The sequence below is a fragment of the Fusarium oxysporum genome, chromosome VII (genome assembly GCF_013085055.1).
Source record: "Fusarium oxysporum Fo47 chromosome VII, complete sequence".
NCBI lineage: Eukaryota > Fungi > Ascomycota > Sordariomycetes > Hypocreales > Nectriaceae > Fusarium > Fusarium oxysporum.
Window position 1 is genome coordinate 359,540 of NC_072846.1, and position 15,230 is coordinate 374,769.

Consider the following 15,230-nt stretch of genomic DNA (forward strand, 5'->3'; position numbering starts at 1 on the left):
TTCAACTGAGCTAATGAGTATATCAATTGAAAGCTCTCAGCCTGCTCTTTCTGCAATACAAAGATGGATCGATCCTGACACCGGAAACCCTGGAGGCTTAAGGGGGCGAAAACATCCAGCCTAGCCGGGAATAGCATGATCCAACCTATTATTACCGCAGAGGCATGAGTTTTTCACTATCACCTGTATATCGTTGGCATCACATTCATACCGAAGACAAAGCGGTGACTAGAATAGTAGACATATAAGTTACTCATTAATTTGGAGGGCAAATTCATGTTGTGATTATATCTCTGGGGACGCCATGAGTTGTTCGGGAACTGTCCTGGCAACTTTTATTATATTCGCTCTCGGCTACTCCAGCGGTAGGCAACGGGACTATCATCGTTTCACAGGGCAATGCCTACAGTGGCTTTTTGGTTCGATGTAGCGGCGGCCTCTCGGATGCGGCTAAGCAAGATCTTCGTTGCAGTTTTTCGATTAATAGAGTACATGTTTTGTGCCTCAATACAATTCGTCTGGAACTTCATCAATGTCGACGCCGATGCAAACGTCAAAGTTATTAGGGTAGCTACTGTAATAGCGTGGAATAATCCATTCACCCATGTTCTCCGGTGGCGGCCCAGCGTTATATCCATCAATGAATGGATTATCATCTTCGCCGGATGTAGAATTATCGTTGCTAAACGGGGAAAAGAAACTGGCTGGGAATGGCAGTGGAGCCGGTAGTAGTCTCTTTGTGCGCCATGACAGATACTCAATCTCAATAGGCCGTGATTCCTCGATTGCTTTTATCTCTGAACCACCGACAACGGGACCAGATCTTACTGTCGCCACCCAGTGACGGATGACGCTTTCTGTGCTTTTATCTGACTTCCCAACGTGAGGTTCGCAAGGCCGTGGGAGAATATCATGCTTAGGCCGCTTCGTATCGACAAGTATCGTAAAGTGGTCATCGGGGCGAACACCACCAAGTCCGCTGGGTTCTAAGGGTTGCTGCCTTATATACTGCTGGTCGTTGTTCCAAATCAAATCCAGCTTGATCTCGATGCTTTGTTCTCTGTCATCGTACATCGGGCCCTGAATCTTATTACTATCCCCGTCCATGACTGAAGTCTGCTGACAAATGCCTTGGCATCGGTCCTTCAATGGCTTGTAATCGATGGAGACCCTCGAAGCTTTTTGTCGAGGAGACCGATAACATTCTGATGGTTGCTCGGAATCGTTCCTACTTCGGGCGCTCGGAGGCGTGCGAGGGTTTGGTGATAGATCAGCTAGATCACCTGATAAATCAGTGCAGAAAGGTGCACCACTATAGTATGTGATAGCACCATCGTGGTGTTGCCATTTGGTAGCCGACCCTCTGGAGTAATTCAAGCCCAAACCCGACCCGCTAGGATTATCATGGTCCACGGCTATAGACGAGCAAACCGATGCACCGCGCTGAGCAAACAGTGGCTTGTAGTGGAAACTTTCAACTTGAGCGCAAAACTGTGGATCAAAGTTAAGCGCATCCTTACTTGAGCCGCCGAATTTGGATTCATTACTAGTGAAACAGCTGGTCTTTGCGTGCTCTTGTTTCTTTTTCGGACTATCGATATCATCGGCAAAAGAAATTTCTTGCGAGTCATAGCCTGAGCTGTGGCTACTTAATTTGGTATCTTTGGATCTGCCTCGCCATCGAATTTTATGGCCGTCGGGAGATAACTGAAATTTGGTGCTGCTTTCTAAGACGGCTGAGCGAACGAGGTCTAGTGTCACATTAATTAAGTGGAGCTGGGCCAAGTTGTACAGCAGGTTCAAGGATACCCAGCCTGCAGCCTCTAGGTGGGTGTCCTGGTTATTCTGCCGTCTAGACAATAACGCGGGCGGCAGTAGGTCCAAATGTTGGATGTAGTTCAGATTCTTAGACGGAATCTGAGCACGATCGGGATCCAAATCACACGGCCGCGTGGGTCGCTGTTTTGACAGAGAAAGGGTTGGGGAGGATGGCTTGCTATCGGAGGCTAAGCCACTATCATCACACTCAGTCTTCATGGTGTCCTTATCGAGATCAGAAGCCGACCCACTGTCACTTAAATGACATTGATCTCCCCACGGGCAAAATTTCTGCTCTAGAGAGAGGATTATTGCTTCCCGGATAGGCTTAGTTCCATGGGTGGTTGCTTCGTGGATGGATGATGGGTCCGCCACCTGTGCATCCAATACAGCCCGCGCCAAAATGAAGCTACCACCCGGCCGTATAGGCGGCGTTTTCGAGATATCGGCACCGTTACTTCTGCCTGTGAAGAGCTTTTCGAGGCGACGAACAACGAGATTCTTCCGCTCCTTGTCTGTCATGATTACGCGTTGTGGGTACAGGCCATCGGGAACATCTCTGAGATAACCCTCAATCGTATCTTTTGAAGCTTTGATTGAAGTCAAGATGGAGAGGTTAGAAGGCGTTCTTGAAGACTCGGCACCGGTTGACATGGAGGCGTAAGTAGAGTCAGCTGGCTGGAGGTTGGAACCTAGAGAGGAAGGGGCATGTTTGCGCTGAACTCCGGATTTGGAGTATGTATGATCGCGATTGAGGGAGGATATCTTTCTCCTTTTCCGCGATGATGACACCTCTGCGTGGCTATCGAGATCAGTGGCAAAGTTTCTCAGTGTGGTCTCGAGTTCTCTCTGTTTCTTTTGGGACAGCCCATGAACCTTGATCTCAAATAGCTTGTCCTTATGGAGCATAGCCGGACCCGGTTGCTTGTAAAGTTTGATTTCCTTCTTAAGCTGTTGAATCTCAAGTGTTAGGTCGTCGATGACGCTCTGATAGTCATCAACGCTACTGCTATGCGCCGTGATAAGCACAGGAGGGGCGACCTGACGTTGAGTATACAAGTATGGCTTCTCTGTATTCCATAAATCAGATTCTTTCCAGTAATAGGGTACATCAACTATAGCTTTGCATCAGTTTTCTTCTAAACCACTGAGGGTCCGCTAAAGTAGTGCATACTGTCTATGGCATTGTTGGAAGTCGTGTGATGGCTTGAGTGGTTATGCCACTCTGTTGAGTCGCTTGGCCCTATCTCATGACTGCCACTGAGGGAATAGAGATGGGGAAAATGATCGGTTAGTGATGGCGGGTTTCTACGTGAACTGCTTTGATTTGAAGGCATCTTAGCCCCGTAGGCTTATGGGACCTGGATCAAGACCCTAATAGTACTGCTTAATTGTCGATATCGCAAAAAGTTCTGGGAGTGCCCATTGTCAGGCTACACTATAGTAAGATTTCCACGGTACGACAATCATGCAACACGGTCGGGAGACGTCTAGCAACAAGTAAAGTACCCTGTAGAGCAATTAGCCGGCATTAGGAATAGCAACGAAGCAGTCATAGATAAAATGTTGTTATGATGCGCAGTCATGCCGGGTGCACTTTTGTGTAAGAATTCAGTTGTTAATTATTGTTCTTCTATTCAAGAATCATCAAGGTCTTTTATACTTGAGTTATCCTTGAGTTCTCGAATCTTCTATGTATTATTAACTTTGATCATGATGTGAGGGAAAACCTTGGTACTTCCAACATAAAATACGTGAGGGCAAGAATCGAGCTGTCGCAAAGAGATCGCAAAGATTGTCATGATTAGGTACTGGCTGGTCGTTGCTCGGTTGATTAAGACCGTTAAGAGTGTACAAGGAAATGGAAGTGCTGTAGTGTGAAATGCTGGCTTTGGAGGAGAGCACCGGTAGATTTTGAGATGCTTACCAAAACGTGATGGAGCCATAGCCAGCAATAGCGAGTTAAGGATAAATTGCTAGATTATGCAAACCGTTTCGTTAAGGCGATTATCATTAATATAGTCTTCTGCGGCTAGGTCGACGAAAATATCCAGAATATCCGACCAAAAAGGTCATGGGATGAATTTGCTGTGTCTTGATGAACGTCCGGTCACTGAAGAGGTAATAGACATCCAGTACATCATCCAAACCTAGCGTGCCAACGATGGAAACGGAGAGTTCGAGTCGCGAAGGATGATAGTAAGAGATCTATTTAACCGCGGTGAGTGCTCAAGGACTCGTCTAATTTAGCAGTCAATGACTTTGAAGAAGGATGGGGAAGAGCGTCGCCTAGAATATCTTTTTGCAATATGCAAAGCCAATGGCCCGCCACAGACGAATGTCGCCGAGACTGCTACGATAAACAGCTGAAGCGTTCATGTAACTAGGCGTTCGAAATGAATAGTCGTATAGGGGTAATTAACGATAACAACAGCCGTGACGATTGGTTGGAATATCGTGCGCGGTGCTTTGCAAATCGCATGAGCACAGAAAGGATGTGAGTGAGGACCAGGAGAGATGCCGATCGTCGCCAAAAGCAGAGACTGGGTGGTACGAGACATCGATTGATGGGATTGTGGAGTTAAAGCTGACGGTGATCCAAGAGCCAGGGCTCGTGGAGTGGGGCAATCCACTTTAAAAGAAATACTAAGGCATAATTACTATTAATAAGCGTCAGCAGCGTTAGCGAGAGACAACTAGAAACTTCATGGGCAGTTGGACATCGCTGGGATGTTCACAGGGAATATCGAGGCGTTCCAATAGGATGGTGATGTTCTAGACCGCCGTAAATGTGGTACTAGTTCCTCGTTATGTACTTCGGAGCAAATCCACCGGTAATGGGGTAACATTCTATCGTAAATGACCCACCAATTTGAATCACGTAGCTCCACCTTTTCAATCAGTCCAACCAGTCCTGACGGTTAAGTTCATATCTACGCTAAAAAGCATGGCTGAAGGTCTAGAACAAGCATATCAAAGGAAAACTACGATACCCTACAGCATGTAAAACAGCAACAAGTGGAGTGGGGCGCCGTACGTATTAATAGTAGGGCCATTCTAGTTCCCTTAGTCCTTGGAATTTCTTGGATCGACGCTGTCTAGCCCTCTTATAACGTTTTTATTTCCTTTCGTCATCATCCGCACCATTTCACGTCAATGAATTTCTGCATACCCACAAATGTCCTCCTCACGTCCACATGCGCCTCTAAGCGACAGCCAATCGCCTTTGAGTGGTTCCAAACTTCGAAAACTTCTACCAGCTCCAGGGTCGAATCATGAGACGACTAGCTCTGACTCCAGTCAGGGACCATCGCTACAACCTCGTCTCCTTCCCCGAGCCAATATAACAAAAATCGCCTGCGAACCGTGTCGGAAACGAAAGGCCAAAGTACGTGTGAAGCTCGATCTTTTTATTCTTCTTGCAAGACATTGGACAGGTTCGGCCCGCTAATTATCTCTCCCACGCAGTGTTGTGGCGAACGTCCAAAATGCAAGGCTTGCATCAACAAAGGTGTCGAGTGTCATTACCAGGCATCAGATCAAGACCTGTTAGACCTAAAGCGCAAGCATGATGAATTACAAGAAAAAATCAACATCTACGAACGACTCTACAATCTTCTGATGAATCTGCCAGAACAAGACTCACATGCCATCCTCGGCAGACTTCGCGAATGCCCTGATACTGCCACAACCATTCTGCAGGTGGATGACGGCGACCTTTTCCTACAATTGGCATCGGCGCCAGAGACACGATTGAGCAAGGGAAAGGTCGTCGAAAACCTATCTGATTGGCTTCGTGGGGCGCTATCTTCGGGAGGTGGTGGGTTGTCTACTGTTGCCACGCCAGGCAGCAACAATGCCAACCTCGGTGACGCTTCTGCCTCTACGCCTGCAGGCGATAGGTCGAGAGCCACATTTTGTCCCTTAGGCTTGGATCCTGAGAATGCCACGAGTAATAATCCTGACGCAAAAGTTATGAGCTCTTCAGAAGAGTCACAGTTTTGGATTACATCATGGGAGGAGGGCGTGCGGGATGACCATATGCCTGATGAGCTACCCCGGTCCCCTGGGCTAGATCATGTTCCGTTTACTTTGGACCACCGAGAATGGAAGGGTCATCCTCCGGTATGGACCAACATTACCAATAACATCAACTTAATACTACATCTTCTTGCTTTGTACTTTTGCTGGGAGTACCCAATATTCGCACCCCTAAGCAAAAGGCATTTCCTTGAAGATTTTCGGGATGGAAGACACAGATATTGCTCGTCCTTACTTGTCAATGCCTTGCTTGCCCTTGGCTGCCGTTTTCCCACCAACCTCGTTACCAGGGCTAATTCTGAAGACCCACAGTCGGCAGGCGACCACTTCTTCAAGGAGTCGCAGCGGCTCTTTGACCAGGAGACAGATCACCACTCCCTGACGGCGGTACAAGCCCTGGGAATAATGTCGATTCGAGAGGCTAGCTGTGGTCGAAGCTCAGAGAGTCGATATTATGCGGGACAGAGCATACGGCTGGCTTTTGAGATGGGTCTGCATCGTACTCCCGACAAGGGAGACAAGGAAGAGCTTGTTGTTCAGTTGGCGACTTTCTGGGGCGCATTTTCTTTAGATAAGTAAGAACACTGTACAACAGCAGCAGTAAGTAGCCATGAGGGCTGACAATGATTTTTACCTAGTGCGTCTTCTCTGGTAACGGGTTCATTGCCTAACTGTTCCTATTCCCCGCACCTGCCATCTAAGCCTGCTGTTGTAAGAGATGTTGAGGCATCAGTATGGGTTCCTTACACAGACGATGGTAAGCTGCCGGCGTAAGAGACGATATATTTCGATCAGCTTGCTGACTCGGCCTAGATGCGCCATTGCAGCTACAATACGAGCAGCTATCTAATGAGCGGTCGGTATATAAGTGCCTCTGCGAGCTAAGTGAACTGGTTCACGAGTCTATATACCTTCTCCACTCACCTAGAAAGTCCTTAACAGCACATGGCCTTTTGGGCATGTATACAGAGTACCTCGACTGGTACAACGGAGTGCCTGAGGTCCTGCGGCTCGGTCACAACTTCACTCCAGCAGTGTTGTTTGCCCAGTAAGAAAAAGTATTTCATGAAAGGGTTTCAACTATTAATCATTACTATAGTATGTACTACCATTTTGCGACCCTGCTGCTCTTCAGCCCCTTTGTCAAATTACGTATTATTGGGTCTAATGTATCACCGCGAGAGGTCTGTTTGCACGCTGCAAATGCTATACAGGACTTTCTCACATCCTACTCGCGGCTATACACACTGAAGTGGGCGCCGTCATTTGTGCCATACTTTGCGCTGGCCTCATCCATCATGCACCTTGCCCTTACGGCTGGAACGGTGCAGATAAACAAGTTAGACACAGCAGTCAGGGCTGACCCTCACCTCTCTGAGGCTGTCAAGCAGGGTATCGCTAGACTTTCAGAAATGACGTCTTGTCATCACATTGCGGAGCAAGGCCTCCACCTCCTCCGCTATCTGGCTAAGAAGTGGGATATTGTTGTCAATATTGAGACAGGCGCTGCTCTGGACCCAGAGGAGGAAGAGAGGCTTGTGAAATCGTTGGGCGGTATCGTAAATTTCTTCTCACCCACAGTGGTTGTCCAGGACTCTGTTTCCGACTCCGCTGCGGATAATGATGTTAGCGAAGCAACATCGTGTGAGCCCGGAAAGGCAGTAGAGAACTTGGAGGACCCGCTCGTCTTGCCATCCCTTATGCAGAGGCGTCTAGTATTTTCAAAGAACAAGGCACTAGAGGAGGCAGGCTTTGCCGTATTGTGAAAGTCTCCTCATGCCTTATCTGTTTCTATAAGTTGGAGGGCTGCGTCCCTATGCGTATGCTTGCCGGGTCACCAAAATGAGTATCACTACAAGCTGTGATGTCCACGGCCGACAAACATCTGTAGCCGTGTGTTATTAATCCGACTTCGCTACACTTGTCGTGAGGCGATAACTACAGGTCACTTGCGCCTTCCTTATTTTTCTCTGCCTTAGAGACATGACTCCGTACCCAACACACCTGGAATCACTCAGGAGCAGTTTTCTGCAACTTCATCAGTCCATTGTAAGAAAGAAGAGGCACAGGTCCTCAATCTAGAGCCATATTATCAGGATCTAGTTGAACCCGCGACTGCGTCCATATATGCAGTGACTGCAGCTCATTGGCTTAGGGAATTGGTTTCCACTGGTCGCAAACGAGAAAGCCGGATGATTTTACCGTGATCAAGGCGATGAAGAGGGGCAACGCCACACTTGGGTCAGCAAAATGCCAGAGGCTTCAGAGAGCGTTGCAAATAAGCGAGCCCCGCATTTTCCCCACTTGCATCCGACTTTCCGTATGATCAATTGGTTTTCAACAATAAAAGATATTAAACTCAAATAATGAAGCTTGAACCATTGTTGTACTTCAGGCCCTTCAAAATGAGCCAAAATTAAACTTCCGGCGCGCTGCAAAGTTATATGAGATTAATAAGGACCACCTACGTTGCCGCCAACACGGCATTCAACTGCGACGCGACTATGACTCGAACTCACAGAAACTATCGGATCTGGAAGAATATAACATAATTCAATTCGTTATTGACCTAGATCGGTAAGGATCTTTCTCGCGACTACGTTTTATTGAAGAAATGACTAGTTCTCGGCTGTTGACCGTGATGTGTTCCCTGTTGGTAAGCGCTGGGCTAATAACTTCATTAAACAACAGCCAGAGCTGAAGATGCGTTTATTTCGGAAATACGACTATCAAAGTCCTAGATATGAGAAACCATCTATTATCTATTGCTGGTTGAGGTCGTGTAGAACACAATCGCGAAGTATGGTATGGGATCAGATGATATCTGGAACTTCGCTGAGAACTGGCTTTACGATGAGTATTAGTACGGTTGGAATGGTCTTTAAAGGTTCAGAAAAGCAAGGAAGACTAAAACCAGTGCAGCCTGGGAACCGAGAATGAATTACAGTGATCCAGGCAATCAATGCGAAAGGCCAGTCGATTACGCCATTCATCATTAATGTAGGCCAATTTCACCACACTAACTGATACTGAGAATGTAACCTCCTCGAAAATTGGGTTATTTGCAACCAGCCGGAAAGGTTGGACAGATAACAAACTGGGCCTTGAGTGGCTAAAGCATTTTGGTCCGTCTACAAATAAGCCATCAAATGGCCACGATCGTCGTCTGATCCTTGATGGTGATGAAAGCCACAATCCCGCCGATTGTGAGAGGTATTACGAGGAGATCAAGGCCATTACGCTCTGTATGCTGCCTTGTTTATTTCATTTACACCAGCATCTTGATTTTCAGTGCGTTGGGCCACTAAAAAAAAGACATATAGTTGAGGAATAGAGTATTCGATTAGATCACTATAACCCATATTTCCATGACTGAGTTCTTTCCTGCCCTTTATACCGCTATTAAAGCTATTTTTACAGAAAGCGACATCTAGACAGAAGCTGAATTGTTCCTTCTGACCTGAGAAGTGTGGTCTCCAAGCTTGATGTGCAATTACGGACTCCAAACCCTGCGGAGGTTACTGGACCCTCGACCCATATATCCAGGGACAGCAGTTGAGACCGACTCTCACGCTGAATACCTCACCAGGCGAATCAAACGACATAATAGTAACCCCACAGAGCCAATTCTCGAAGCTCTCTAGTCTCTTTCAAAAGGGACTAGAACAGTTATGCATGAGGTTACTTTATTAACGAATGAGGTCCGAAGCCTTTGAAAAGCAAATGAGACATTAAGCCAGCTGCGAAGGGCAAAAAGGACCAGACTCTAAAAAGGAGGGCTAATGATAGTACAGGAAGCATCGCAAGCAATTAGTTAGATGGATGTTGATATGCAAGTGGTGAACGAATCATTGAGAAGTGATGGTCAAGAAAGGTCAGCGCAAGTAGGTGTTCGTAGTTGTGATATATATGGTAAGGTCAGGCATAATGCAAGAAACTGTCAGGTAGTTATTGAGACATCTACGGAAGAGTATAGTAAGTAGTTCTAATTAATTAGATGGTCTGTAGTGTTTTCATTGCAATTTATAACGTAAAGGTTAAGAAAAGTGCGACACTCGTTTATTAGAAACGTTACGGGATTCGCCATTAGGTTCTCTGATTCTATTAAATGCGGTTACAAAGATCTAAGTACCCGAATGTCAGCTTCGTCAAATCAACCAAGGACATCTTCCAAGCGCTAGATAAGCTTTCCATCCAGCCTCGAGTCAAGACAACTTCCCAGTCCACAAGCGCTGCAAAGGACTTGTATACTGTGTGGAGGTCGACCAGTGACTCGGACTATCTGTTCCTCTACGACAAGGGTCCATCAGCAACATTTGATGTCGCCGCAGAGGTCTGGGAGAACAAAGCCCCATACCAGCTCAACGCATGGACAGGGCAACAGGAAGCTATAGCGGTCTGCCAGCGCTTGTCGTGAAGGATCGCCTTCCAGATGTCTCTGGAGAAAGGCCAGACAGCATTTATCGCCATTAACACCGCAAAGTTCAAGACCCACGTCCTCTTGCATTCCGATAATATCATTCATGCTTCCTACAGCCCTGATACCAAAGACGGGATTTCTGTCGTGGTAGCCGATGCTCAAGATGCCTCCTTGACCTTGTCTAATGGGCGGACGAAGCGGATTCCCGCCCTTAAAGATAGCAAGAAAAAGAAACTCCTCAACGTCGACATCGGAAAGTGGAACCTAACGCTTGAGTCCTGGGTGCCTGGTCCCGACGAGACAAAGTCGACATCTGCAAAGAAGATGCTTCATCTCGGCACCCAGACAACCCTACAGCCGTGGTCTCAGATTCCTGTAGTACAGAACGCATCGGGGGTCGGGACATACACCGCAAACTTTCAACTTCGCATTCCAAGCAAAGATACCATCACGGTGTTACAGTTTGGTCCTGTGCTTAACACGATGAGAGCTTGGATCAACGGCACGCAGCTGCCAGCGATTGACATTTTTGACCCTCAAATTGATACATCAAGCTTCCTTGTTTCGGGCTCTAACTTGATAAGAATCGAGGTTGCATCTACCTTGTTCAACGCGGTAAAGGCAAGAGTTGATTATGTCAAGACAAACGGTGTTGGCCCAGCTGCACCTCCACTGTACACTGCTATGGATTGGCAACAGCATTGGTTGGTTGGACCAGTGATGGTGAAGTCCTTACGAAGGGTTGACCTGTGATTACGGTTACTCGAGCTGGAATTAAGACAGCTGCATTGCAGATCAGGGCTCGACGATTGAGCATCCTTCCCTGCTCTTCCTTTCTCTAACACTACTAGCGATTTCCACTCTGTGACAGGACAGTGAACCAACAAGATTTCAATTTTTATGGGATGCAAGAGCCTAGGTTAATGTCTAACAGAGAATAAATCCCTAATTCCTTATGAAATAGATTAGGTTAACAGATTTGCTTTGTAAGAAAAGAAATGGCTGTCTTAAATTCAATTATGTCTAAGAATCTTCGGTTTGCTATATCGTAACTCCTTGACTACTCAACATTTCTTCCAGCTCACGCAGTTTAACAGGCTTCGTAATAAAACAGTCCACGCCGCTGCGGGTTGCCTCTTCTCGTGCACTCTCAGACCCTAGCCCAGTGATGGCGAATATCGTCGATGCGGTGATCTTATTGAATTGTTCGAATGCGCGTATTTGGCGGGTGGCCTCAAGACCATCCATGACTGGCATTGAAATATCCATCAGAATGTAGTTGAATTGCCCATTGACCTTTTTGTATGCAGAGACAGCTTCTTCGCCGTTCATTGCAGTGTAGTATGGCTTCTGCAACTTCTTCATGAAGCAGGTCAACATTTTGAGATTAATCGGATTATCCTCGACTAATAAGAACTGTGGGACCTGGAAATAGTCTTCAGCTGGAATAGATCCATCGAATGGGCTCTCCATAGATGAAGGGGCGGGGGTTGGTGGCTGGCTACAAGAAGCTGTGTCTGATGGCGTAGGCAATGGCATTTCCACTAGTTTGGGTGGACTCTCGTCAGATTCAGCCGAAAGGTTGATGGCCCTTGAGACTGCCCTTTCCAGTTTCTTTGGACTTAGTCTGGGATCAAGTTAGAAAGAGAGGCCATAACATGAAGCTGAGAACTTACGGCTGTGCAATAAAATCTTGAAGTCTTGTCCGTCCAGCGGATCCATATACTGATTCGTATTTATGCACCACAAACGCGTTGTTACACACTACCAACAGTGGTACTTCTGGCCATGGGGTGGCTGACGCTAATAGGTCGCCTGTTGCATTGTTCTTCACAATAAGAACATCCGGGGCCGCTTTTTCAACATCTGATCCCGTATCCATTATCATACCGAGATGTTCGCAGCATAGATCGCTTATCAGAGTGTTGAAAGACAATGCCTCTTGATGAGGAGCGGCTCCAGCGTTTTGGATAGGGCTGACCAGTCGCATGCGTAAACCATGACATGTGCTCTGCCGGTCTGGCAGCTCACGCGGTAACAAGTCAGTTGCTGTAGAGCTGGTGTCTATCAACATGGGTAAAGACACCGTAACTCTGGTCCCAACGCCAACTTGACTGGTGATCGAAACATTACCACCAAGTTGGGATGTGATTCTCTGGACAAAACTTAGTCCTAATCCTGTTCCACTAGATAGTTGGTCTTCCTGAGAGAAGGGGATGAAGATGCTGTTCCGAAGAAAATCCTGGCTAATTCCACGCCCAGTGTCTTCGACAGTCAAGGTGATCATTCGTTGATTTGGTGCGCCGTCTAGCTGGGTTTGGGTGACGGTGACCTTGATAACACCTCGGGAGGTATACTTGAGCGAGTTTCCGAACAGGTTCATTATAATTCGACATACTGCACCAGGGTGCGTTTGAAAACTCCACCGACACCGTGGATCATAGAGCAAAAACACGTGTACATCTCCATCTGGGCCCTCACGTCCGATATTATTTTGTCTTGAATGGTTGATCTCTACAGCCTGCATAGGGACCAACCGTTTTATAGGTTTGAAATTGGTGTCGAGGTGACTTTTAGACGGGCTGAGGATGTTCTCCACTGATGTATGTTGGTAAATGTGACCGGCATAAACGCTTTCCACCACATCCTCTGCAATCTGGTCCAGACGAACAGTTTGACTCAAGGGCGGAGGTGGATCTACTTCCCTAGAAACACCGTCATGTGAAGCATCTGTCTCGACAGGTTGGTTCACCTTGGAGTAATCAAGCAAATGCTCTGTTGTGTCCAAAAGTGTTTGACAACATGTTTCCATCAAGTGAGCTATATTTTGTTGCGCCGCATCTAAACCCGAGTCGTTGAGTAGCTCGAGGCCTAGCATGATTCCATGAAGCGGGGAGCGCAGTTCATGAGATATCGACCCAAGAACGTCAGATTTGGCCTTATCAGCCGCCAAGGTCTCTATCTGACAAGCCTCTGATGCTGCTAGTGTTCCAAGAGCCCTGAAGAAGGGGAGTTCGCTGCCTTTGTCGGACTGATATCGAGGTGCTTTTGAATATGCGAAGCCACCAATAGAAACCATGCCTTTCAGGGGGTCCCAAATAGGAATAAATGTGATATTACGGGCTCCGGGGAAAGCCTGCAGAAGCTCTCGCTGCTCGTATGCAGGCCCCAGCGTTTCATTGTTATTCTTTGAACGCGGGAGATTTGCGTCTGCTGTATAATTACTGGTCAATCCACTGACATGGCATGAGTCCATGTCAAATATGCATCCTTCTGGGTACTGTTGGAGCATATGGGATAGGAAGACCTGCGAGATATCACCACCATCTTTAGTCGTGCTTGAGGTTGAGTTGTTGGAGGATCCAAGTAATTGGCAGGGGAGTTGAAGCTTGGTATTTGAACTCTGCTTCCCGCTGTCACTGTGATAAGCGCTTGGGCAAAGGGGTAGCCCATCCAGTGAAATATCGGACTTGCTCTCTGTTTCTGAGGAGCGGATAATATGCAGCTCGCGAGAATCTACGCTGAAGAAGGAACAATGATCAACTTGAAGAACTTCTTTAACGATGAGGGACGCTCTTAAGTATGGGTTTGAAGACAAAAGTTTCTGGCATTGAGGTTTAGGGATTTCCAATGGCGTTGTTTCCGTGCTGGAGGAAGGATTACCATGGGCTTGTCGAATGTTAGAATTGTTTTGGTTGTTGTTCCAATTATGAGGGTTGTGGGCGTCTGGATTTGTCTTTGAGATTGAAGATATACACTCATCTGGGAGCATTTTTCTGTTGGTGAACTTTTGGAAGCCCCGGCCCATTGCTATGCTACGTTTGAGGGTATTCTTAATTAGACTGCCTTCGAGATGGTCCATAATAGTCTGCGACAAGCCTCGTAAAACGTTTGAATATTCATCTTTCCATTCAGCACCAGGCGTAGAATTGATGACACACAAGACTCCGATGTTGATACCCCGAGGTGTTCGTATAGGTACGGCAGCGTAGAACCTGGCCAAGCTACCAGAGCGGCAATACAGACTCGAGGCAAATCTTGGATCTATGGCCAAGTCCTGGACAATGACAATGGGCAGCTCCGCTGAGGTCACCTCAGTAGAGCATAAGGTATAGTGGCAGACCCCATCGGTGCGTGGGATGTGTGTTCCGCAAAGCCAGAGTCCATCTCCATTGTTCTCTTGCGATGACTCGGATAAGAGAGAGGTCGATGGGGTTGCCTCAGCGATAATATACTGTTTGGACTCGTCAAACAACGATATGAGTGAGCGCTCAGTCTTGGTTTGACAGGTTGCAAGCTGAGCAAGACTTGTGAGAACCAAATTTGGAGACTTGTCGAGCCCCGCACTGGTGACCTGACAGATGGATCGACAGTTTGCGCGCAGCAACTCATCGTAACTGTCAGGCGCCATGGCTAATAAGTACGGTAATGCGATAGTGTGTGATGCGATAAACATACCGTGCAGTCTCGTCCTCACGCACGGATTCGGATACACAAGAATTCATGTTAGGCGATATCTTTGGCATCGTACATTCCGAGAATGTCAAACGGAAGGCAGATAGCCAAGGAGGTCAGCAGAGATTTCAGATTCGGCATTTGAGACACATGGGTATTGGGCATCGGGGGATGCAGATTCCTGCTTTGCCACCATGCAGTAATTTGGGGGAACTGTATCGTAAAGATAACGGACACTTGGCTCCGAGGTAGGCTAGTGGGTGTTGAAAAACTTAGCCGGGCCCAGGCATAGATTTTGTATGAGATAATCAGCCACGTTTTCTTTCAGCTCGGGGGTAGGACATGCTGTTTCACCAAATCAAGAATGACATCTTGCCAACGTATGGAGTGGGGTAAGTGGCTCGTAAGGGTATGTAGCACAGTCCTCAATGATCTGGAAAGTCAAATTCCGCAGTCAGATAGGTATCATTTGCCACAGCGGAAGATCTCCCATTGG

At 47.2% G+C, this 15,230-nt stretch overlaps 5 protein-coding genes across 5 annotated transcripts; 3 read left to right on the forward strand and 2 right to left on the reverse strand.

Moving 5' to 3' along the window:
- Positions 1–504: 504 nt before the first annotated feature.
- On the reverse strand, positions 505–3,155 carry FOBCDRAFT_295583 (frequency clock protein; the record flags this gene model as incomplete). Its single annotated transcript, XM_054705349.1, has 2 exons — positions 505–2,933; positions 2,993–3,155. The coding sequence occupies 2 exons, from the start codon at positions 3,153–3,155 to the stop codon at positions 505–507; spliced, it is 2,592 nt and encodes an 863-aa protein (XP_054561324.1).
- Positions 3,156–4,996: 1,841 nt separating this feature from the next.
- FOBCDRAFT_295586 (fungal-specific transcription factor domain-containing protein) lies at positions 4,997–7,625 on the forward strand (the record flags this gene model as incomplete). Its single annotated transcript, XM_059611865.1, has 5 exons — positions 4,997–5,206; positions 5,287–6,434; positions 6,498–6,616; positions 6,829–6,907; positions 6,959–7,625. The coding sequence occupies 5 exons, from the start codon at positions 4,997–4,999 to the stop codon at positions 7,623–7,625; spliced, it is 2,223 nt and encodes a 740-aa protein (XP_059465280.1).
- Positions 7,626–9,973: 2,348 nt separating this feature from the next.
- FOBCDRAFT_121482 (uncharacterized protein) lies at positions 9,974–10,195 on the forward strand (the record flags this gene model as incomplete). The annotated part of the gene is made up of 1 exon (XM_059607748.1): positions 9,974–10,195. A coding segment is annotated over one exon (222 nt), but the record flags the coding sequence as incomplete, so codon positions are not given.
- Positions 10,196–10,291: 96 nt separating this feature from the next.
- Positions 10,292–11,032, forward strand: FOBCDRAFT_203857 (uncharacterized protein; the record flags this gene model as incomplete). Its single annotated transcript, XM_054705351.2, has 1 exon — positions 10,292–11,032. The coding sequence occupies one exon, from the start codon at positions 10,292–10,294 to the stop codon at positions 11,030–11,032; it is 741 nt and encodes a 246-aa protein (XP_054561326.2).
- A 288-nt stretch (positions 11,033–11,320) lies between these two features.
- On the reverse strand, positions 11,321–14,784 carry FOBCDRAFT_295590 (uncharacterized protein; the record flags this gene model as incomplete). The annotated part of the gene is made up of 3 exons (XM_054705352.2): positions 11,321–11,906; positions 11,956–14,676; positions 14,738–14,784. 3 exons carry the CDS (start codon positions 14,782–14,784, stop codon positions 11,321–11,323), a joined length of 3,354 nt encoding a protein of 1,117 aa, XP_054561327.2.
- Between the last annotated feature and the right edge of the window lie 446 nt (positions 14,785–15,230).